The 25,249-nt window shown below is 30.0% G+C and overlaps 1 protein-coding gene across 1 annotated transcript; it reads left to right on the top strand.

Moving 5' to 3' along the window:
* The first annotated feature begins 1,413 nt into the window (after nucleotides 1–1,413).
* On the top strand, nucleotides 1,414–24,540 carry LOC144835483 (uncharacterized). The gene is made up of 12 exons (XM_078690567.1): nucleotides 1,414–1,419; nucleotides 4,768–4,866; nucleotides 17,679–17,777; nucleotides 18,692–18,808; nucleotides 20,070–20,163; nucleotides 20,607–20,642; nucleotides 21,067–21,294; nucleotides 21,780–21,945; nucleotides 22,383–22,486; nucleotides 23,158–23,277; nucleotides 23,666–23,779; nucleotides 24,268–24,540. The coding sequence occupies exons 1-12, from the start codon at nucleotides 1,414–1,416 to the stop codon at nucleotides 24,465–24,467; spliced, it is 1,383 nt and encodes a 460-aa protein (XP_078546693.1). The 3' UTR covers nucleotides 24,468–24,540.
* Nucleotides 24,541–25,249: the final 709 nt, after the last annotated feature.

The following is a 25,249-nucleotide window of genomic DNA, read 5'->3' as shown; positions in this document are numbered from 1 at the left end:
ATTGTTTTCTTGGCAGAAAAACACAAGCAAAACAATACATACATAATATTTACATTCGTGATCAACTTGGAACTAACAACAACAACAACAAATGATCAGCAATAAAAAACACAACAGACCTAATGACCTATCTTTATAATCTTTAATGTGTATTATTATCAATACATAATGCTATACATTATGTTTTTTCATGCTATGGTCATAAATTTCCATTTGAAATACCTTATAAAACATTTACAATAACAATAGTGCCTTGATCATTTTATTAAATTAATATTATTTTTTTAAACAGTATTTAATCAAAAGGTGTATTGTCCCAAAATCATGAAAAATGAAGATTAATTAAATCAGATTTTGAATATGTTATTTTGTAGGGTTTTAATAAAGTTACTATAATCACTTCCGTAGAAAAAAAAAATAGTGTTTTCACTTATAAAATGACAAATAAATGGTTAATTCAACCAAAAACCCATTGGCTGGCAGCCAATTTGAACATATTTTCATTAAAACATTTAATTTTAAATTTTTTTTCAGGTAAATACATTTTTTAGATCAAATTTTTTGTCAAAATGGATAACTATTATGTTACATTAAAATGGCACATTCAACAAAAATGTTGTTAAGAATAATTTTTTTTCAGGGGGACATTGCATTTTTAACAAAAACACTTAAAATTTCACAAACCTTCAATTGTTCTTACATATGATTTTGTATTTTAAAAGTGCAATTTTCACAAATTGTTTTTCAGACAAGTCACTTAAATGCCCTATGATCCCTGTGTATTATAATGATCAAAGATGCTAGTTGTACTGAATATTTTAGTATGATATGTCTTATTCATCATTTTTAGTAATGCATTTTGCCATACTCTCTTTTATTTTCAAAAAACACTACCAACTCCGTCCACCACCACCTCCTCATTAAGTGAAGAGCAATGACATTAAAGGATGTAACATAGACCCATATTAGACCCATTTTTAGTTTGTAATTATTTTTTCCATAATACATTACAAGGGCCTATACATTTTGTATTACACAGTGCCCTCACTCATCATTTATTTTACTTAAATTCTGTTTATATTGTTGGCACTTTCAGTACCAGTGTACTGTTTAATAAAAACCAAAAAATCTGTAAAAAATTTAATTTAATTTAATTTTTTAGACCTTTTTTACGAAACACCTTTTAATTGAAATAGCATTTAAAATAAAAGAAAAACAATTACCAGCATTAAACTAGATGATGATTTCATTTCATTATTCGGTCTATTTCAGTATATGCATAAAAAAAACCTGAAATTGGGGAGACCAGGGTCAACCTAAGTGAACTTAATCACTGAGCTATACGGTAATATTTGTTGTCTTAGTCTAATTTGGCATTTTTGGTCGCGTGCAAATGAGACTCTATAGCTCACTATGTCGGTCAGTAGATCGGTCGGTAAACACTAACTCAAATTTGCGCATTTGACTGCAGCCATGTATATAGCCTTGTTAATCATCTATTTAAATAATAATAAATACAACATAGTATAAAACTGACTCCAAATAACGAGAGGCAAGCCATGATTCAACGTTTCGATCTTTATTTGATCATCATCAGGAATGATTACAAAATGTAAGCATTGTTATTATTATGGAATGCTTTATTAAATAGGTAACAGCAGTGAGCACCAGTCTGCACAGTCTGTAGTATAATTAAAATGATTCCATCTTCTATCATTGTTATATTTATTCATCTTCTTCATCATTATAAGACAATAACAAAGCAAAATCGTTTAAATATAAATCTACCCACTGTAATGTTGGTGTTAGTATAGTTATTTAATGTTTTTCATACTTTAGAACAATGACAGATTATCAATGCTTACTTTATAGCATTCATTCAAGTATAAGCAATAATGTCAACAGTATACTATTTGAAAATCACAATATAAAAAGATCAACTTTAATGATTTTGTAAAGCTTAATATTTGTTTATACATTCTTTTAAATTCAAACTTTATTTATTTAGCTTACGAGGATGCTTGTTTTTCTTGTCTTACCATTATTGAATAAATGTTATTGAATTGAATTTAAATTGTATTAAGTTGTATGTTACAGGGGTTGCGGACACAAATGTGTTATGGCGCTCTGTTGCTGTCGCAACCCCTGGACCGCTTGTGTCGAATAAATAAATGAAATGAAAATGAAAAATTGAATTCACAGCCACCACATATTATAATATACATTAATGACAAAATATGATGTTTTAATTAAGTTTAACTAAAAATGAAAAACTACAATGTGTATTCCCTTTGCGTACTGATCAGCCATTTTTTATTGTTGCAAGGTTTCAAAATGACGCAATGAACTTTACTCCGTCCATTGGATTGAATGTTAAATCAACCAAATATAATTCCCGATAATGAACAGAACAGAGTATGCTCAGTATACTGTGCATAAGCATGCGCAGATTAATATTTTGTGTAGACTACCGTATCCTTTCATCTACCGTCCCCCTTTGTCTACCGTCCTGTCATAAAGTCACTAGTAGGTTTTATTGTAAATTAACAGCAACAGCTAATACTAAATAGTAGTACTAATCATTGTCAGTATTTTCATTTCTATTGTAAATTAATAGTCAACAGAGACCTCTTAGAATCGGTCAGTCATACATTCTACTCATCCACCCTTTACCAAAAATTTAGGATTTTTAAAATGTCTTTCTTTCCATCATATATATTCATTTATGACTAACAATTTTATACTTATAGTATTCTACTGTAAAACAATAATACTCTCTTTGTCATTACATTCAGCCTCTTACATTAACATTCAAATTAATTCAGAATAAATACATTTGAATGATGAAGCCTAAAAAAAACCATAATAACTAAAATACAAATAAATTGGTATATTTCTATACTATTGTACATTTGATCAAAGAACTTATAACACAAGAATCTCCTGTTCGTCCGAAGCGCGTAACAATTTCGAAAGGCATTGTGGGATAGAAGCTAATTGGTGGCGCCATTGTGAGCCACCCATACTGTGTTTTAAATGCAAATTGAAGAACAGGAGATTCTTGTGTTATCAGTTCTTTGCTTTGAAGTAGATGATGATACATGAAACTGTTATAAAGCCTATCAAACATACAGTAGTAAGTCAACCAGAAATAAAACTTGGTTTACTAAAGCTTTGGTTGTCAACACAATGTAGGCGCTATGCAAGTGAGTTGACCAATAACAAGCAACAGTTCAGATAATCCATCACATTGTGATTGGTCAATTTGCTTGATTTAATTTACAAAAAAATTGGATAGACTACAGACAAATGGACAGACTAAATATTGGGACAAACAAACTTATTACATGCAATTATTACTCAGTAATCACCTCTGTAGTCCCATGGGTACTCTTTTAAATAGTTATTGATTACAGTGCCTTAAAATAATCTTTAAATAATAATTGTGTAAATTAATTTGACCAGGACCTTACTATGCCAATCCATATCAATACTTTGAGTTACAATTGTAGATAATATATTGATATTCATTTGTAGCTATACACTAGGCTTCATTATCTTAAGATTATTAGAGTATGCGTAACAGCAGTATGATCATACACACTGTTTATATTTTGTGTGGTGTAGTACGTACAGGGGTAGGCCTATAGCTACAGCAGTAGGTCATAATCACTATTTATATTTTATGTGGTGTAGTAGGTACAGTGGTAGTCCTATACTACAGCAGTATGATCATAATCACTGTTTATATTTTATGTGGTGTAGTAGGTACAGTGGTAGGGGTTCCTATACTACAGCAGTATGGTCATAATCACTTATAGGGCTGGAAATCATTCAAATATACACACTGTTTATATTTTGTGGTGCAGTGGGTACAGTAGTATGGCTGCATCAGTATGATCATACTCACATAGGGCTGGAAATTAAAAGTATGGTAGTATATGTGACCTGCTTTTAGTCAAGGTGACAAAGTTATTGAACTTGATTCTTCATTATGTTAACATTTAAATATTTGAATTAATACTAAAGATTTCTTAAAACAATAATTGCATTGCAAATGAAAAAGATACTGATACCCAGATTTTTTTCTAAATGTCAGGCCTTCTATCTGATGGTTTGTACCCTCTATATAATTGTTTGGCAACTTTTTCAATTTCATTTTCTAACTTGATACAACTAATTTTAACATTTGCTCTTCTAGTACTCCTTTTTAATTTTATCTGAATTGTTCACATTCCTCAAATGCATCATGTTCAAAGGGACTTTAATACCATATAACCATAACATCTTTATTATAGGCCTAATAGAGAGTTTGTTTATAATTATACATTTTTCCCATTGCATGCATCTATACATACAGGGTATCAAATATAACCCAATTGTACTAGGAATGTTATATGTAGCTTCAACATTATCCAACATCTTTGATCCAATATTGTGGTCAATGGGGATGGAAATTCACCACTTTTTGTATGTTTGTCTGTTTTTTGTTATTGCATGCATCCATACATATGGTGAATAAAAATGGCCACAATTAGGGAGAGCATGGGGTATTAATGAGGTATCAAACTTTACTTGATTGCAATTGTACTGTGTTTTAAACTATAATTGAAACTTGCCCTTGGGCAAGTACACTTACTAATTTGAGATATACTTTTATTCAACTGTGATATATTATTGTAAAAAGATTCTTGTTGTTTTGTTTTTTTCTTATTAACAAAAATATGTGCATTTTTCTAACATATATATTTTTTAAATGTTAAATAGATTGGCAATACAGCATTGCATGAGGGTGCAGCAAATGGTCACGTCGATGTCTGCCAAACATTGGTAGACATGGCAGCAGCAGTGGACCAACAAAATAATGTAAGTCATAAATTAATTTTTGTAATCGCATTCATGATCAGAATCCTAAATTTTGTACTTATTAATTTTAGATTGAAATGCTTGTTCCTCAAACAGAATTGCACAAAATGCATTCCTATGTAATTATTTTATTACGGTATAGAGGCTACTTGTTAATACCTTCATATTTTTTCTTATTTTCGGCAGTAACACCTATTAAGAAATAATCTTTTGGTTCACATAAATTTACTTACTGTCAATCAATAGTATTATCAGCATTCATGATACTGTGTCTATGAATGATGGGGTTGGGGTAAAGATATCAACATGACCAGAGGATTGGTACCTGCTGTCTCTTTTTTTATAAATTTGTTAAATTATTAAATCTGACTTGTGCATTTATGTACAGGATAGCACCATTTTAGTATTTGAATTGTACACATTTTTTGGTCTTATGTAGTAGGTTGCACTGCATTTCTGCAGGCATAATGCATATTTTTCTTGACTTTTTACATGATATCAACTATAACATTTCTATTTAGTATTTGAATTGTAGGTTATTTGGTCGTTGATAAGGCAAAGTATTTCTTGTAGTAGTAGGTTACACTGCATGTTTTTTGTTTCTTTCATATGAAATATTAAATCCATTACTGTAGTAGTACATTGTTTACAATATACAAATGTCCACTCACTCACTCCTATATATAGGAGATATGGAAAACCAATTCACGGTTTGTTACTTGGAGTTGTGTTATGATGATTAAAATTAGCAGAGGTTTACTTTTTACATCTCATAGTAGTTGATGAATCAAGTCAATACAATGACATCGTCATGACAGAATCCAATATGGCCTGCAATTTGGCAGGAAAAAAAACAATTGTTTTTCAAAATGCATTTTTTTGTCCATACAATATACAATACAATGTACAATAGGCCTTCTATCTTAAAACAAAACAGTAATTTGCTTGCTTTAAATTGATCGGTTATAAAATGCTACAAGAAATTATTGATAACAACAAAGCAGAAGATTGCACACACATGTTTAATAATACCTACAAACCATCAAGAAAGGACATGGACACGATTAAGACCTCAATTGGTTTAAAGAAAAACAAAGATATTATTATAATTAGAACGAATAAAGGCGCCAAAGTTAACATTATGATTATCGAGCAATGTACAGAATTATTGACGACCCAACAAAATTTACAAAACTCCATGTATTAGACTCTAGAATCAAAAGAGAGGGATCTTTACAACAATTCTTGCGAAACTAGTACAAAACAGGCGAGTTAGATGAAGCGACCTAAAAAATATCTACCCAAAATGTTCGCACCCGCAAGATTATTATGGTTTTAATACCAAAACTCACATGGACTTTGACAGTGATGGATCACCAAAAACAAGACCAATCATCTCTTGAATAGGAACATATAACTATAATAACAAAGCATTTAAGCAAATTAATTCAACCACTCATTTCGTTTACAATGATAATGCATATTATTATCAACAAATCTATGGTGTAAGTATGGGTTCGCCACTAGCACCAATATTATCTAATTTGTTCATTCCTTTTGATCGTCTATCTAAAGACAAGGATTCAAGAACATATGGGTAGGGATAAAAATTCACATAAATACAAACATATTATCAACAATAGGAATTGCCTAGATCAATGCAGCAAAGAAAATTTCAACATTATCGACACACAATCAAGGACTTATGAAAGTTGAAAAAGAACTCAAAAAAATCCGTAAAAGCAGCAGCTGATACTTAACAAACAAAAACATTTTGAATAATTTGACACCAAATACAGCTGTCTACGACAAGCGGTTACTAGTATTTTAAAAAAATGGCTGCCATCTTTGTTAACATCAAATTTTGAACCTTTGCGATAGTCCGATTTGTGTATCTAATCATTTTTTTTATGCTTACAACTGACCAGTATATCTTGACTATTTTCTTTTTGTTAAAGATCATTTTATTGTTCGCATTCGCAAATAGAATCGGTAAACATTTGGTCAATAAAGCATCATGCATGTACATAACAAGTGGAATATACACTGGTAAATCATTAATTTAAAATAGACGATAACCCCTCCATTAAGTGATGCCAAGGACAATAGATGATGGTCAATTTTGACTAAATATTTCATCTACATCTATAAATGTGCGAAGTTTTTCGACTAAGACGTTGTGATCAATTAGGTTGAAAATCTTTTTATAATCAAGCAGCATGACACGGCTCTCCATATTATTAGCAGTGTCTTCAAACCATTTTTTTCAATAATGAAACTTAAGAGCATTAATTGTTAATACACCTTTGGTGCATCCGAATTGTTTTCGGTTTTATTTTGGTTCTACTTTACAGTAGGTGAAATAATGAATGAATCTGTAACATGGCTTTCATGACCATAGTGACACACAGGATTGAGATCTTCAAACACAGACACAGGTTTATACACTCATACATTCAATTCCTGCTTGTCACCTTTGCAGAAGTTATTGCCGATATTTGTAAACGATGAGTGAACACCATCAAGGTTGATAGGTGTTTGGTACGACGTCACCATGGAACACTTGTCACTTTGGAAAAGCTGATCAACATTTCTGGGGTAGAAATTGCAAAGAGATTTAGCCTATACGGTTAACCTTATTACGATAGTGGAAGTATTCAGACAGTTTCCCTTTGCTTAATAAACATTGACGTATGAATCATGTTTTTGAAGTAGCTGGCCTAAGGAGTAACCCATGGTCCTTATTCGCAAATAGAATTGGTAAACATTTGGACTTTCTTTTTAGTAATTCTTTCAGACAATAAAGCATCATCCATGTACATAACAAGTGGAATATTCACTCGGATTTGTATTGTAACTTATTAACATGATGCATGATACTTTATAAGAAATGGCACAATTATACAGCCAAATAGGTACCCATAATCACTAACTAACACAATAATATCACAGCTTTGCTTTTGCTTGTTGTTATCTGCAGACAATTGGCTTGTCCTATAGCATCTTGTATCATAATAACTTACCTTCATTTGGCTTTCTTTTTTACAGTATGCACATCATGTTCGCGATTTGAATTTATTTAAAATTCGATATCAAAATATACAAACATTTTGTTCACGTAATTCTTGGATTTCCCACCATTTAAAAAAATGGCTGAAGTTGAGCGAGAAAATATGTGCTCGACACAGTACCGTCTCTTGGAAGCTTGAGTAATGGCCAGTATTGAACACATGGAATTTGATTTTGCGATTTGAATAAAATAAATTTAATTAATCACAAACTGTAAAAATTGATATCAAAATACAAAGCATTGTTCATGTAATCCGGGGATGTTGTTGTGGTGGAGAATCCCCAGGATTACGTGAACAAAATATTTGTATATTTGATACCAATTTTTAAATAAATAAATAAAATTAATTTTATTTATATCGCGATCATAATGTATGTACTGCAGTCAGCCATACAGTCAACTACCAAACGGAATATACAGTCTCAAACGGCCAGCTTCCAACCAGCCTTTCTCAAATGCATTTCAGCGGATTGCCATATAACACGTTTGGATGTGTTTCTGTCGTTTTGAATAATTTATAAATTGTGCCTTAATCATTTAACATTGTTTCATATTGATTCTTGAATTTATTTAATTTAATAAGCAATATTTCTGTTTCTCTTTTTTGATAAACAAGTGCAATAAACTACTTATTAATTAGACAACCTGTGACTGTTTGAGCCTACAGACTGATTGCATCGAACAGTCAAACTGGCAATTTAAAAAAGCGATTACTAAATTTAAGGCAATACTGTATGGCAGGCTACATCGAACTATTTGGGTCGTCGGAGATGGTTTTTGTTTTAATAGAGGCATATTGCTATTGAAGTTGCTACTAAATAATATAGTGTAGTATTATAGACTGAACCACTAATTACTACTTGAACCTAAAATGTTGCTCTTCTTCCTTTTTAGCTTACATACATTTTGCCATTTTGGTGCTTAATATCAGGTGAATGGTGGTAAAGTTGGCACCACCTGCAGTTGATTAAATGTATCAGTTAAATGTTCTTGATTTTTAATTTTCAGGGGCATAGACCTATAATCATTGATACAACCTTATAGGTGTATTATTTATTCTACTGAACTGAAGTATCTTAACCCTTATCTATCTTATCTAGCTCGTTAACTCTTCTCAAAAGGTTCTTCTAGATAGGTTAGTCATCACAACAACATTGTAATCATGATTGTCACACATGTAAAATCAGTATAATTGCAGTATGCCTGTATTCACCGTGTGGATCATTAAGTTCATTCAGCTACTTACTGCTAAAATACAGAACTCATTTCTATTGTACAATTCAAGGAGAGTAGATCTACACAGTTTGTAACATTCTAATCTATTGCTCTTTTGATTTCATATTTTAAATTACATTAAACAAGAAATATTTCTTACAAAAAACGCCGCTCGACATTTTAAAATTAATCATTGTTCTTTCTTCAGATATATTGAATGATTAATTACAATTGTTGATTATTCATTTGCGATATTCTATTTTCTATATTATATTTATTATGACTAAATCTACATATATGTAATAAAACGTTTCTTGTGTTTTTATGCAACTTCAAATTTTTATTTGTGATATTAGTCTGGTCAAAAATCACCCTCACCATGGTATAAGAACTTACCCTAACAAAATTTCATCCGTAGGTCCTATGTATATTGGTAATAACATTTCTTGATGTTGCGTCTTGAGAAAATTAGACTTTTATACCCAATTTATAACCGCCTCATGTCGTATTATTGTGTACAGCAAATGCGTACGAATATGAATATGAATATGAATGAAAATTCATATGAATTATGAGATGCCGTTACCGCCAGTTAAATAATACAATAACAAAGCTATAAAACCTATGACATTAACAGTTTATACAATAATTTAAGTATAGTTTACAATAAATTATATAATAAAATACATAACATATAAAGAAAACCAAAGTATAAACTAAAATACTTATAGATATATGTTTAAAAATGTTCAAATACAATATTCCATATAATAAAGTGCGCCCTCACCTGTCATATTTTTATCGAACAATTTGAACTGTACCTCACTGAATTAAATATAAGATTATAATACGAAACCTGATGAGTTTTGTTAGTTTATTGCCTCTTTTTTTTAAATGCAAGTGGCAGAATACTTTTCTAATTTATTTCTAATTTTTATCATGGAAAATAAGGATTTTATATATTTAAACACATTACAACCTCCAGTATACCATCATGATGGATTATCTGCATATTGAATATCTGCTAACACGTAATGATCTCCTAGTTATCTGGTTTTATTCGGGACATTCTCTTTTTTTTTTTACTGCATTACTTGCGTGAATATCACAATGCATTGCATATTTTGAACTTTCATTCGCGATTATAATAAATGTTAATTAGAGTAAGAATCATTTAAATGACAATCCATTTCGCGTATACGATATATAAAGATGAAATGAATAAAGTCGTCTGAAATATTTTCTCATTTTTGTTAAATGTTCTTTGAATTGTCTATTGACATCCATATCGTATAATGTGTGAGACAATTTCGTGTTTTAGAAAATGTAATCCTCCCCGAAGATTTTTTTATATAAAGTTAGAAGACGTCTGACGGATATAGTATTCTAATTTTCGAGAGAACACTGTGTTATTATTTTACACAGCTATTGTAACCCACCGACCGATGATGACTATCGGAACACAAAACTGATTTTCTCTGAAAGATATATTGTCTTCCTGAATAAATAATTCTTAAACAGTTCTTTGTTGAATAAGTCATTTTAAATTAATTTAAAGCAAAAAATAGTCAAATTGACTGCCAGTCAATGGGGTTTAGGTTGAATTAAACTAATGTGTTAATTCTCCCAAACCTTTTTAGTAGACGTGTACAACGCGACTCTACAGCTAACTATGTCGGTCGGTCAGATGGTCAGTCGGTCGGTTGGTAAACACTAACTCAAATTTTAGCACGCAACTGCAGCCATGTATATGGCCTTGTTAAATATTGTTTAAATGCATCAATCTTTTCTTCTGACCAATATAAACAGTCGTACTCGAATAACGAAATATATTTGAAAATGCATATAAAACTTTTGTTCTGGGCTTTACTTTCTCGTCCCAAATGAGAACTTTCAGGCCGTGGAGGTGAACCGATCATTTATGAGATGCTTTTGTGTATAAAATGTCCAATGATAATTAACATTGTAGGACTACTCTCCACCAAAAAACTTTATATTAGAATGTATTTAATATGTCACGTCTTATAAAAAGGAGAATTGGGTAATATGTCATGCTGTCGCGAATCTTACATCACACTTTTATTTAGTGAAATGTAAATGGAAAAACGGGAAAATACTTTAACTTTAGAATACCCAAAATTTTGGGAGATGACTTCGAATTTAAAGAATCTTCATGGATGACGCTCATAAACTTCACACATCGGTACGATGTGGAGGCCAGATGGATTCAGAGAGGATCAAACCGGCTCCTCCTCCCCATTGGCAGTGGGGGAAGCGGTGGGTGGCGGCGGATGAAAGGGAAAAATGAAAAATGTTGATAAGATTCAGATGAATTAAATGATGATTTAATTTCAAGCTGTTGCACAGAATTCTAGCATGTAGTGTAAAGCTGAAATTATGGAAGATAGTGGAAGCTGAAATTATGGAAGATAGTGGAAACTGACCTATGCAAAAAAGGTAAAACTAAAATAGAAAATGAAAACATATGATATTTCTTTGTAAAACAATCCAACCAGTCTGGAGAAAGTTTGATGATTGTAACGTGTTTCCCTGCAAACGAAACATGCCATCAATTTTCCAGTTGGATATAAAACATTGTTACAGGGAATACTAACTGCAAACTCATAAATGAACTATTTTCTATTTTTGTATTAATAAGTCATGTTTTACCTATAATAATTTATTAAAGGAAGAAAATGTTTCACAAACAATATGGAACGTATACAAAACGGAACTTTCCAATTTAATCAAATATGAAAACGCATGTAACTTTATCAAAGCTGAACAAAAATGAGCTAACGTAACAGAAAAACTGTTAGACTTTTTTAGTACGTTTTGATAGTTATAAACATATATCTATGCTCCTCTGTAATACGACGAGGATGAAAAAGATTCGCTATCCAATCGAAGTTGAAAAATACCATAAAAACCCCAGTGGTCTAAAGGTTAAGAAAAATCTACATATCAAGCAAACTGTTCCGGTTTCGAAGTTTTACATCCGGGTATGAAGCGTCTCACATACACACAGAGCCAAAATACTATTTTGGACTTGCACAGTGTATGGACTCAAACCTTACGGTTTTCATTAAATAGATCATTCCATGCTATCCATTCTAAATACCTTATTTTTCAAACTTTTGCATTCTTCTTACTCATCTCATTCATTTTTGTCTTGATGAAAAGGGAGGGTATTTTATATTCCTCCCCTGAGTTTATAGCCTCTCTACCCGAACACGAGCTTTATAGAATAATGACAACTGTCAAAAGTACGTTTTTAATCAATTTTTATGTAAAATAACGAATGCAATGTTTTTATTACTTTTAACATTGTTAGATTTAAACGAAAGGAAAAAATATGCTTAAAAAATATAATATTTATAACAGAGTATGATAATAAAAGTGGGACGAACACAAAAGACCAAAAAAAAAAAAAAAGATTCAGATGAATCCCAAACCAGCCCTTTTGATACGCTCTTAATTTTTGGAAAGTGAAAGTACTACAGGTATCATCTTTCGTATACGCGAAATGGATTATCATTAAATGATTGGTTCTTACTCTAATTAAGATTATAATCGCGAATGATAGTTCAAAATATGCAATGTATTATGATATCCACGCAAGTAATGCTGTGAAAAAAAACTAGGAGATCATTAAGCGTCCGATATAATGCACTATAGAGTATAAATAATCCATCATGAATATAGGTATACTATTAGAGGCTGTAATGTGTTTAAATATATAAAATCCCTTTTTTCCATTATAAAAAATAGATATAAATTTGTAAAAATATAATATTCTGCATCTTTCATAAAAAAAACAAACTAACAAACTGCATAAACTCAAATTTGGCCGTTGCCATGGAAATACATGTGTGAAATAAAAAATACTTCATATTTGATTTCTCTCAACACATATATAACCATGTGCAAAATTTGAAAGAAATCCATTTTTTTTAGTCTGCCACTATTTTTGATATTTCTTTGATTCTTACAGACAATGGCTCTTAATTAGTGTAGGTTTTATAGCTTTGTTATTGTATTTTTCAACAGGCGCTAACGGCGTCTCGCAATTTCTAGTTACTGTATATTTTAAATGATTATTGTTGGCCGTTTTTCATCTCCTCTGCCCCATGGCTATACTAAATTACAATAATTACCATTTATTGTCTTTATGCTTCCTGTTTGTTTGTTTTTTTGTTTGTGTGTGTTTTGTTCTGTCTTTTTGTTCTTTTTGTTTTCATTACACACAATTTTTTACATTTATTGTACTTGGCTTGCCTACCACAAGTGTCAATTTTGAGTAATCCATTTGATGTATAACTTCTAGAGCTTTAGCCTCTTCTTTTTAGCATTTTTTAAAAATTTGATAAAAGTTTTTTTTTTTTAAGCAGAAGTATATTTATTATTTATTTCAATCAATTATTTTTGTCAAATGTTAACGTTTTATTTTAAAGAATAATAAATGTTACTTGAAATGAAATGAATTTATAAATTACTATTAACTATTAAGAAAACAAATCAAATAATTTATTCATATCAACGATATTGCAGAATTATTTTACAACTCTTTATAGAGTATGAAAAAAAATATTTACATGTATGTGTTATTATTAACTTCTTTAAATTGTATTAATCTATTAATCAATTTTTCCTGTTGTATCTTTTGTGGTCATTTTTAGATTTTATTTTGCATATGTTTTATGCACACATTATGTTTATGAACAAGCTCTATTACAAAAATGATTTTATTATTATTATTATATTATAACTTATATTATCAAGGTTCTATCTTTTATTTTTTAATGAATCCCAAAAGTTTGAGACGTGTCAGTCTGTAAAGCTGTGGACAGAGATAAAATCCTTTTTTTTTTGTATTATAAATAAAGCATGGCCTCCTGAGCTCCATTTGATTCTTTCAAAGTTAAAATAATATATATATTAAAAAGGAAAATAATATGTGTTACTAAGTCACATATCCATGGTGATTGTGATGACAGGCCCCGACTCTATACTATACATGATATATGATACCATCTGAATTAAATATTCAGCCAGTGTGCAAAAACTTCTGGATACTATTTAAGTTGATTATCAATGACTTCAAAAATTTAGCATTCCTATAATGCTAACACCTTTTTAATGTTTATATTATATAATGCTTTTTTTAAATAATTACAGCTGTTTTTAATGTTTTATATACACATTATTATACATGGATAAAAAGAAAGAAAAGGGGAGAATTACATTGGATAATAACAATTTAAACAGATTATAAAGATGCAATATTTAGAACAATAACAAATATTGCGTTTTGAATTGTGTCTTGTTGTGAATTAATGATTTTTGGTCTTTATTTTAATATTATATGGATAACGATATACAACAATGACAAAAAAAGGAGGATTAACTTAATCATGTCATTGAATGAATGAACAAAAGTGCTGGTTCAAGCCAGAAAAGAGAAAAAAAGACAGTGCTAACCCTAGTGCATTTAACATCGTGTATAAGAGAATGACAAAGTGCATAAAGTATAAAACCATGAAAGCGTATAAGAGCATGATGTCAATACAGAGAAGAGATTAGTGGCTTTCTGTAGTTTGCAACGCCCTTTTCATTAATTGGGTACGTGTGTTAATAGAGCATTGTCACACATTGCATACAAAAACAAGTCATGATATTATTTTATGCTCACAAAACTGAATTCAGAAGAACATCAAACATATGTTTCTAAATAAAACTGAAACAAAATGAATTAGTAGTTTCTATAATTTATTAAATTGCTTAAAGTGGAGCTACACTCAGACTTTCTCAGCTTATATTATGTTTAAGTATGTTTAATTGAAAGTGATTACATACAAAAAACAGGGAAGATATGGAAATATTTTCCAAAAACTAATTTCTAAAAAATCGGTCAGAAAATAGTGTTATTTACTACATTACACTTTTTCAGTAACTTAGGGGTTATTAGTTTACAATACGTTGCAAAACGCGTTACACTTAGCGACTGACGCGTTTTAGTCGCCGGTGAACGCGTTGATGAAATGTCTCAAATTATGTGTTGGAAAATGGCGAATCAATTTTATACCATGGGAGTTGTAAAATAATTTTTACAACTCCCTGTTTATAGTATACACACAATTAATACGATTTGTTTAGGCCCAAGTAATATTTCCGATAAAAATGTCAGCATAATTTATATGTAACATCATGATTTGCACTGTACAACAACAGCATAATAATCTTAATCAAATTGCTTATTAATTTTAAGCTAGGCCTAGCTAAATCGTCTGCTCAGGCTTGAATTCATGTCTAGGTAGGACTGTAGTCATGGGTTCGAAAATGCTTGGTCGTTTCGTCCCATTTATCGTTCCTGGGTTTTCTCGCACATTAAGAATTGTGAAACACAAAATTCTCTACAAAACAAGACTGGTATTGCTCAGAATAGTAAAGAATAGTAACAGATGTGGAAGCTTATGTCTGACTGAAAAGCAACTATTCAGGCACCCTATCATGGCCCATGGGTAGGCCTAGGCCGAGATTGGGTGCCAGAACAAACTTCACTGCTGTAAGGCTATCAGGCAGCCAGCTAGAGGCCAAGCAGCATCGTTACATACCTAGACTCTAGTAGTAGGCCTAGGCCTAGCTTTATTGAATATATAGCCACGTCTTTCTCAAATGTTGTTAAATTTGACATTTTAGTAATAATCTCATAATCACTTATTACACTGTGAAACATGATAGGGTCACATCCAGAATGTTTTACTATACTTTTCGCCCGTCAAAAATAACATCGCGACAATAACAGATCGCCAGCTGCAGTGTGAAAAATGTCGTGAGAAATGTCACGTGATCATACTCCCTAGAAAAGTAAAAAACCCAATTGGACCCAACGGGGGAAAGTGTCTATTTACGCGAAATTGCGCAATGTATACGCAATAACAATACCAGAAATAAAAAGATCTGGAAAAATTACATATAAAAACATTTTACATTTTTTTTTTAGTGAAGACATTAATTTTTTAGGAATATTCAAATATACCCCCCTTTTGCATGTAAAAGAATAGGAAATTACAAGGTATCCCCCCAAAACGCAAAAAGGCGTGACTTTCAAGAAAATCATACTCATTGAAAAAAATTTCAAAAAAATATGAAGTATGAGGGATGATATTTTTAAAGAATAGTTGAAATATATGAAAAATAGCAATTTTCTGGGTGGAGCTCCACTTTAAAAAAAAATAATATGGGATTTACACTACCCATCTGAATATACATACACCTTAATCTGAATACCTTATCCAACATGACAGTGTTTAAACAGCGCATAATACATGCCTTTGTAGATTCATTCCATAACATAGTTTCATTCCATTAAAACTACAATAGTAACATTATCGTATAACCTATATAACCTACCACTTTTTTTAATAGAATAAACCGAATGCTATCATCTCTTTTTTAAACTATTTAATACACAATAACATCTACCCGTCTATGATAGTGCAGCGTGTCAATCATAGCTAAAGACACCCTTGTACACCTTTTTGTGTCTTATTATCCAATGCCTTCCAACACAAGACACAAGAAACCACCTATATTATTCTACTTGAGTTCGCTAGATCATCATATAAAAGTGCATTATGATGGGATCAGATCGTTTTCATATTGTCCTTTATTAATAATTATAATATTGACAACCATTCTGATGTTTGTTAATGGTTGTGCAGAGCCATGATAAATACAATTGTCACAGCTTGAATAAAGTGACAGGGAGAAAATTAAATGAAAACCTTTCTCAATAATATTTCTCTGCTCAAATGCTGGATTATAATGAGTTTTTAATATTAAATGTGTCCATATAATGTATTGTTTGTCAAGTAGGTCTTTAACCACAGTGATGTTTAATGTGAAATGGTTAAATGTATTCAGAGTGAGATTTGCCAATGTAAATTATCTTAATTAAAATTTCAATTGTATTTATATTTTTGTGTTGTTCTTAAAATACAATTGCAGTCTACCAAATCATGGGGCTACAGTATAAAGCTCAATGAGACTAAAAACTGTTAACTTATGATGTACACAGCCTATTTAATACTTAGTTGAAATGCCATTTTAGACATTTTTAACCATTGATTCATTTAGTGCAATTTATAAAACTTCATCAAAAGTTTTACAATGGTCATATGTGTTTTGATTATTTATATTACATATAACATATTAATACCAAAATATATAGAAAGTTACAATATAATAGCGGTGAAAAACATCATGTTTGCACAATAAACATTAAAATATGTTTATTTTTTAAAAAATTATAAATATAGGCCTAAAGAACATTTAACATTCAAAATATTCAATAATGCATATCTTCACTGGGTAAACTTTTTATTATGATCATGATTAAATTAAATAATCTAACAATATATATATTAAAATACTTTAAATTGCACCACAATTATTAATGGTCATGCTTCTACTGTGCATTGCTAAAGAGGTTTGTTGTATGACATATTATAATCTATTTTTTTAGGACGGATATTCACCACTCTTGCTAGCTGCAGCCAATGGTCAAACTGCATGCTGTATGACATTAGTTGATGCTGGTTCTAATGTGAACCAGCAAAACACAGTAAGTTGTATACACAGTCTATCTAGTAATTTCATATAATTATGCATGTATTATTGCATCGTATTGTAAATATCACAGTGTATGCAGGTATTACACAATACTGTGAGGATTATACTATTTGCTGCACCTACCCCCTCACCCTTTCGCTCCATCACTAGGACAGAATAATCTAGATTTTTTTTTACCATATTATAATCCAAGTTGATCAGCTACCACCATTCAAGCCTGAATGTTAAATGTTCTTTAGGCCTATATTTGTTATCCTCAAATTAGTTCATTCTATTTGTGTACCACACTCTATGCAAACTTCTTATATCTGTACCTGGCTGGTACCAGACTATTATTGTAGGTATTATTGATTCCACTGTAAATTCACCAACCTATTTCTAGAATCTTAAAGCAAAAAGTATATAAAACCATAGAGATATTGAGATAAAACCAAATATTTTATATTTTGATTCAAAAAGATTTGATGTAAAATAGTTTAAAAAGCTGACAAGAAGCTTTTGTATAGCATTATAATGAATAAAATTCTAAGCTGAATCAATCATAAAGTATTATAACTGATATCCAAGTATACCATTTTTATCGTCTGCAATTTGCAAAGTATATTGAAATTTCACTAAAGAACTATGTCCTTTAAATGAAAAGGTTTTTTCTCTCCAGATATCTTGCTAAATAAATATGCTCTTTTTGTATTCAGTAAATATAATCAATCAATATAATCAATTAAATGATAGATAAGTATAATGGTAAACATTCAGTAGGTTTTGATTATATTATTTATAAATCATCCATGTTTCGTAAATGAAATTGGAGAGTTTTTACTAAAGGGTTGTATGTACAATCAAAATATTATATTCACAGTATTAGTACAGCTTGTGCACATTGTTTTTTTTATCACTTTTTTCAAGAATGGAGACAACGCTCTGCATATAATTGCACAAAAAAACCTTACTTATGAAGAGCACAAAAATGCCTTTGTGTTCTTCATAAAGGAAGGACGTATGGACATTTGCAAGAAAGATAAGGTTAGTTTGTTATTAAGTACTGTAATGCAATTATTTTAATAATAAAGTTTAGTTCTATTCTTTTTTTTTTTAAAGTTATATAAAATATAACAAATAGAAACAAAAAGGTTTATTAGTATCTGTTGATATCAAGTTTGCGGTACACCATGTATATTAGTTCTGAAAAAAACTGTTGAGTTTCTCGACGTTTCGATCAATATGCTTTGATCGTCCTCAGGAGAACTATCATTGAAAATATTACAGGCTATTTTCTTCTTGTCTGACCCTCGAGCAGTCTATTGCCCATCCACCTTCTCACATGTTCCTGTATATTTTTTTGATGGAATGATTAATTACAGAAATATTAAAATGAATATAGTATATATTTATAGTGATTAACATTTCTTTTTTATTTTTCCATTACAGTATTCACATTGTATTGTTAAATTGTAAATCTAAATTGAATTGTTTAAACAGCATGCTTCCATTATTTTTACTTTTAGTCTCATATTTAACTGTATACTGAAGTATATGTTATATAATTAAATACATATAATATAAATAATGAAACTACATAAGTATTTGTTCTATATTTCTTTAAATTATAGTTGTTGACATATCATTTGATATTAAATTTATCTTCTCAGTTGCTCATCATTAACATTTATTTCAGTTGCAGGTTACTTTTGGACTATTAGTAAGCTACATGATTTAGTCCAAAAATGATTTATTTTGTTCAAATTCTTTCAGAGCATTTATTTAATTAGTTTAGATCTAATGGCATGTGTGGTTATTATATGGCTTATGAAAATAATGATTTTGGCCAAAAAACCCCATAAATATTTTATTTCAGCTGATTTCACATCATGCTTTGAATTAACGTGTCCGACACCCTGGGAAAAATATCGTGGCAAATGGGTTTAGTGATTTTAATGCATAAAATCACACTGAGTGGAAGTAGATTTAGTCCAGTGGCATATTTTTTTAAGATATTGACAAAAGTAAAGTTATTGACCTTTGAAATATCTAGAATTTGCCTATTATGAAATATATTTATTTAGTCTGTCATAATTTGATTTTTTTTAATGGCCAGGGTTATTTCACATATTAGTATTATTTAGTTTGGCTTATCTTTTGGTTTAGTATGTTCTTGCAAATTATGAAATTAAGCTGAATTTTAATTTTTTTTTTAAAAGAGTAGCTGAGGGATTTATCAGAACTTATGCTTATAACTAGAATTGCTAATATTGTTATTTTAAATCACAAACACTTTGATTGTCAGAATGGAGAGTGTGCATCTGATATCTATAATGAAAATGTGTGCGATAAATACAATGGTGAACAGAAGAAAACAGAAATACTTGCAATTTTGAATGGTAAGTTAAAAAACACATTGTGCTGCAAATAAAAGCATGAACTTCTAAAAATAGAATTAATGATCACTTTTTATCCTGTAGTATTTGTAGTCAGTCATATAGTCAAACAAATTAAAAAATATGATTTATAAAAAAAAAAGTAGATTGATTCAAATAGCGGCTCATCTCAACACAGTTGGTACAGGGTATGTTCAGACTCGCAGCGTTAGGTTTGTTATCTAACACAAGGCGTACGGTACTTCATGGCATGCCAATGTGTAATATGGTTTCAGTTGTGCATTTTATCCTGTTTTCCATTTCGTGTGTTACTAATTCTGTTATAAATATCTATATGTTGGTCCCAAAGGTAATTGAAAAATATGTTTGTCCTTTATATAATTTCCAATCTGTAATTCTAAACTGCACTGAAAAGCTTGATATACACATTTATTTTACTTGTTTAGGTGGACCTTTACCTTACATCGAAATGACATCGTCAGGTATGAATATTCTTCAATTTCAATGCCCCACAATAGGGCTATTGTTTCCAATAAAAAAAGGATTAAAAAGATTAATCTTGGTCTATAACATTAGGTATCTTTTTGTTCTATTTGCTATGGAGAAGTTTGGTATTCACAATATCTATAAAATAAACTGCTTGTAAAAATGATTTAAATATTATTTTACATTTAAGAAATAAAAAGGAGTTTAGCATGATTGAACTATTATTTTATTTACAAATTATAAAACAACTATAGACAAAGTCAACATTTCACAAAATTACATTTGGGTAATTTAGATCTAGAAATTGAGAAGGGTAGGTGGAATCAAACAAACAAAATACTAATATTTTAGGATTTATTAGAATATTTTATAAACAGTATAATATATATATCTTATTTTATTTAGATATTACAACTAAAGAATTATTATACATTGCCACTAACGCCTACAATAAATGGGAACTAATAGCAGCTAATCTTGGAATGACACAAGAAGAAATAGATTTATTTAAAGGAGATAACCTAGCCCAAAATACTTATGACATGTTGGATGCATGGCAGGCTAAGGTTACTAAGAAGTCCATGCGTTCAGAACTTGTTGCAGCTCTCAGGAAAGCTGAGGAAATAGATGTGGCTGATAAAATTGAAAGTAAGTAAATAAAACCGTAAGATAGCCTTCAGAATTACTGAAATCATTTATAAGGTTCTTAAAGGCTTTGTAACAATATTCTGTGTGTTTATAATAATAAATGAAAAAACTTTTGAATATGCAGAAATGTCTAAATCTAAATTTTGGTCGCATTTGTGAGCATCGGCTTATAAGCTTAAGTGTTGGCATATACCTTATTAGTACCACATATTTATCAAACCAATTGTTGCATTTGATGAAAATCAGTCATCTGTTTTTTGTGACGAATTGCTGAAGTATTTTATTCTATAGAGATTATACCTTAATCTTTGTACTCTGCTATTATGACCTTAATTAATTTCAAGTAATGATTGAGGTATTCATAAGACATTCTTAGTGCATATTAAACTGTTCAATTTTATAAAGAGTATTAATTGCTATCCAGTAGTATACAAACAATCAGGAAGTTATACAATAATTATTGTACCTTATATTTTGTTTTTAAGATGTGCATGTTCCAGAGGAGATATTGGCACGAGGACCTGATGCGGTGAAAGCATTTCAAAATGCACTTGAAGAAGGACAAACAGAGTTTAATCAAGGAAGAACTATTTTTGTAGGACTTGAGAATGTTGGAAAAACTTCTACTATCAATTCTCTTTTAAGAAAAGAGTAAGCATACTTTATATCAATTATTACATTTAACCACTTAAACTGTTACATACAGTTGTTACTGTAGGATCAGGGATCAGACATTTGAAACATTTTTCCTGAATAATTTAAATTTATTTTAACATAAAAAAATATCAAAATACATAGCAAATATTGATGAGAGTGACCAGCAAAGCTTGTATTCCAGTCACCCATACACATAGCTAGCCAAAATAGCTTAAATATCTTATTTTCATTGGGATCCTTATGATCTAAACATAAATAATCTAAATTAGCCCTTTTTTTAGATTAGTGTTCTGTGTATGTTGAGGGTTTAAAATAAGATTATATGTAATGTAAAAACAATGTGATTGGAATATACCATTAAATTTGTTTGTTTCTCTAGATTATCAATGCAAACATTCTTTTCTGAATTATATAATATCATTTTGTCATAGATTTAATCCATTGCATGTAATAACAGATGCAATGGTTAAAACAACGGTGTGTACACCAGATCCCAGTAACAAAGAAATGCTTAAAGAAACAACGCAGGATATTTGTAAGTATTCACTTTATTCAGATACATGCTGCAACCAAAATAGATGATTTATTTATTTTTTTTTGATTATTTAGGCAAATTGCCAAGGAGAACCATAAGCGAATTAATTCACTATCCTTCTTAAAGGTAGCAATGTTCACAAGACAAACATACACAAAATGCTCTACATAAACAAAGTCTTATTACAAGTCTTTGGGAGTGGAGTCAGTAGAACAAATCTTGACTTATGACAGGACTTGAACCCAGGACCCTTGAATTGGTAGCCAAGCATCATAACCACCAAGCCACAACTCTACTCCAAATTTAAAATTCACCCTGACTCATGCACTGTCATGTCACAACTTGTTTTTTATTTTTTTACCAAATAATTGTTGTTCTCATGTCATTGTAAATCAATTTAATAGACACTCTAGGTTTAATATTTGGGTGACAATTTGCGACTAGTTCTTGCACACAAATGACTTTGATATTTCATAAATGCATGGAGAAAACCACTACCATATAAACATACAAGTTATTTAAATTCAATTTGAGGATAAATTAGTTTTTAAATTATTGCAACAACATCATAAAAATGGTTTCAAAGTTTCTATGCTTTTAAAAACCAATGTAACTGTGTAAGAAATAAAATAATATATACATGATTTTATTAACATTTTTTAATTTAAAAGCTTTAGACATGTATCAGGATGCTGTCACTGATGTCACAGTTAAACAAATGTTGAAAAGTCCACGCCATACAAAAGGATACACACTAAGAGCAGGAGCATCAAAGCAGGAAACAAAATCTGGTAAAAGATTGTAATTAAATTCAATTCAGTAATCTGCTGTAAAATAAATTTAAAAGTATAAATATAAAAGGCACAAAATACCAGTCAATATAAAAATTGGTACAAAGGAGATTTTTAAAATAAATTTAATATAGAAGTGGAAAGAGAGGTTTATACAGCATTTTGCTGTGATTACTTCTGTCACATTTGAATTTAAATAGAGAATGCAAAAGATGCACATATTATAATGATGATGATGGCAAATTGGATCAGGTTGGAATCAGCAACAAATGATTCATTACACTAACCTTTGTTCTTGCCAAGTTAATTTGATTATAAAGCATAATGATAAATGTTAATACATTATGCTATTTATAACAAGATAGCATAATCTTTTCACATTTTTCAGAAAGTAGACACGAGGAAGAGAAAAACCCCACAGGAGCATCAACATCAAAACAGGAAGCAAAATTTGCTGAAACATCAACAAGTTCAAATCCAATGCCAAGTCCACAAAAAGAGGGTAAATATTTATTTTGAAATGTGTTTGATTGTGCTGTTCATACATATTAATGATATCAGAAATAAAGACTAAAGTGCTAAATATTGAAATGATTAAAGGAGCGGAAATTTAATCATAATCATCAGTGTCTGCTAATAAACATATATTATCTTGCAAGTTACTTTGACAGTTAATACTAATATTTGTATATTATATGACACTTCTGTGTAATCTATTCAACTTGCAGTACAATGTGGTTATAAATAAACTCATCACTAAACTATTGATTGGAAAGGATATTTTGTTTAAATTAGTTTGATTACCTTAATGTTTCACATAACTTGTATTATTTTTGAAGTGTGAAAAATTGAATAAAAGAAAGAAAGAAAGAAAGAAAGAAAAATATTGCATTGGAAATACTTTTTCTTTAAATAAAAAAGTTATAGTTGGTAATCACAATTTAGACCTAATGCAAGTTGTTGTATGTGTTATATATTTTATCACAACAGAACCAGTGTATGAAGAAAAACCAGAAATTCCTAAAGGGTTCTTGAACAAATTTGTAAGCAAACTTCGCTCTGCAAGAGAAGGTGGTGACTCTAAAGTGGATAGCAACAAGTTTGTTATGAATATCTGGGACTTTGGTGGTCAACCAATTTACCATGTGATACAACGGGTAAATTTTATTGGTGTATTTAATTTTTATTAATAGAGATTAGTTTTGCCGTCAATATTCAATATACATGCCTTCTTCTGAGCTTCTGTTAGTTTCAATGTATACTTTGTCTTTTGGCCTTGTTACAATATCAGCACTGAAATCAAAAAGCTTGCTCACTTGATTTGAAGTTAAGAACCTATAATCTTCCTCCAAGGTATTACAAAAATGTGGATCTAATATACAGTAGTACAACTACAATATGTCAGTATCAGATATAAAATACAATTATTTATATTGTTACAATATTATAAATTATTTTATTCTTCATTTAATTTGAATACAATCAACTTAGTCTCTAGTCTCTGATTACCTTAAACCAAAACCAGAATTGAGGTCAAAAGTTCCAAATTCTGTTTTACCTTTAAAAATACATTTGGAATATCAGAATTTCTGTAAACCCAGACATATTTTGCCAGCCAAAGGGTGTCCAGTTTTGGGAGACTTTAAGTAAAATAGTATTAATTGATGTAATAATTATAATGAAAAGAAAGAATGTGATATTAAACATTCATTATTTATTAAACCAATGATTAAGATTGTAACAAAAAATAAAAGTATCAAATAATCAGTTGTGCCAGTATCTGACACATGTGTATAAACAGTTTGTAATATTGACTATTATGATTATGTTTACTAGATATTCATGGTATCTTATGCTGTTGTATGTGTGGTATTCAACATGAATGAAGGTCTTAATGCCCCAGCTAAAGTTCGTGATCTAACAACTGTAAGTAGATTTTACAAATTTCAAATGTTTATGTAATTGTACATAA

The sequence above is a fragment of the Antedon bifida genome, chromosome 2, assembly GCF_963402885.1.
Source record: "Antedon bifida chromosome 2, ecAntBifi1.1, whole genome shotgun sequence".
NCBI classification, from domain to species: Eukaryota; Metazoa; Echinodermata; class Crinoidea; order Comatulida; family Antedonidae; genus Antedon; species Antedon bifida.
Note: the sequence above shows the minus strand (reverse complement) of the source record. Positions and strands in the feature narration are given on the sequence as shown.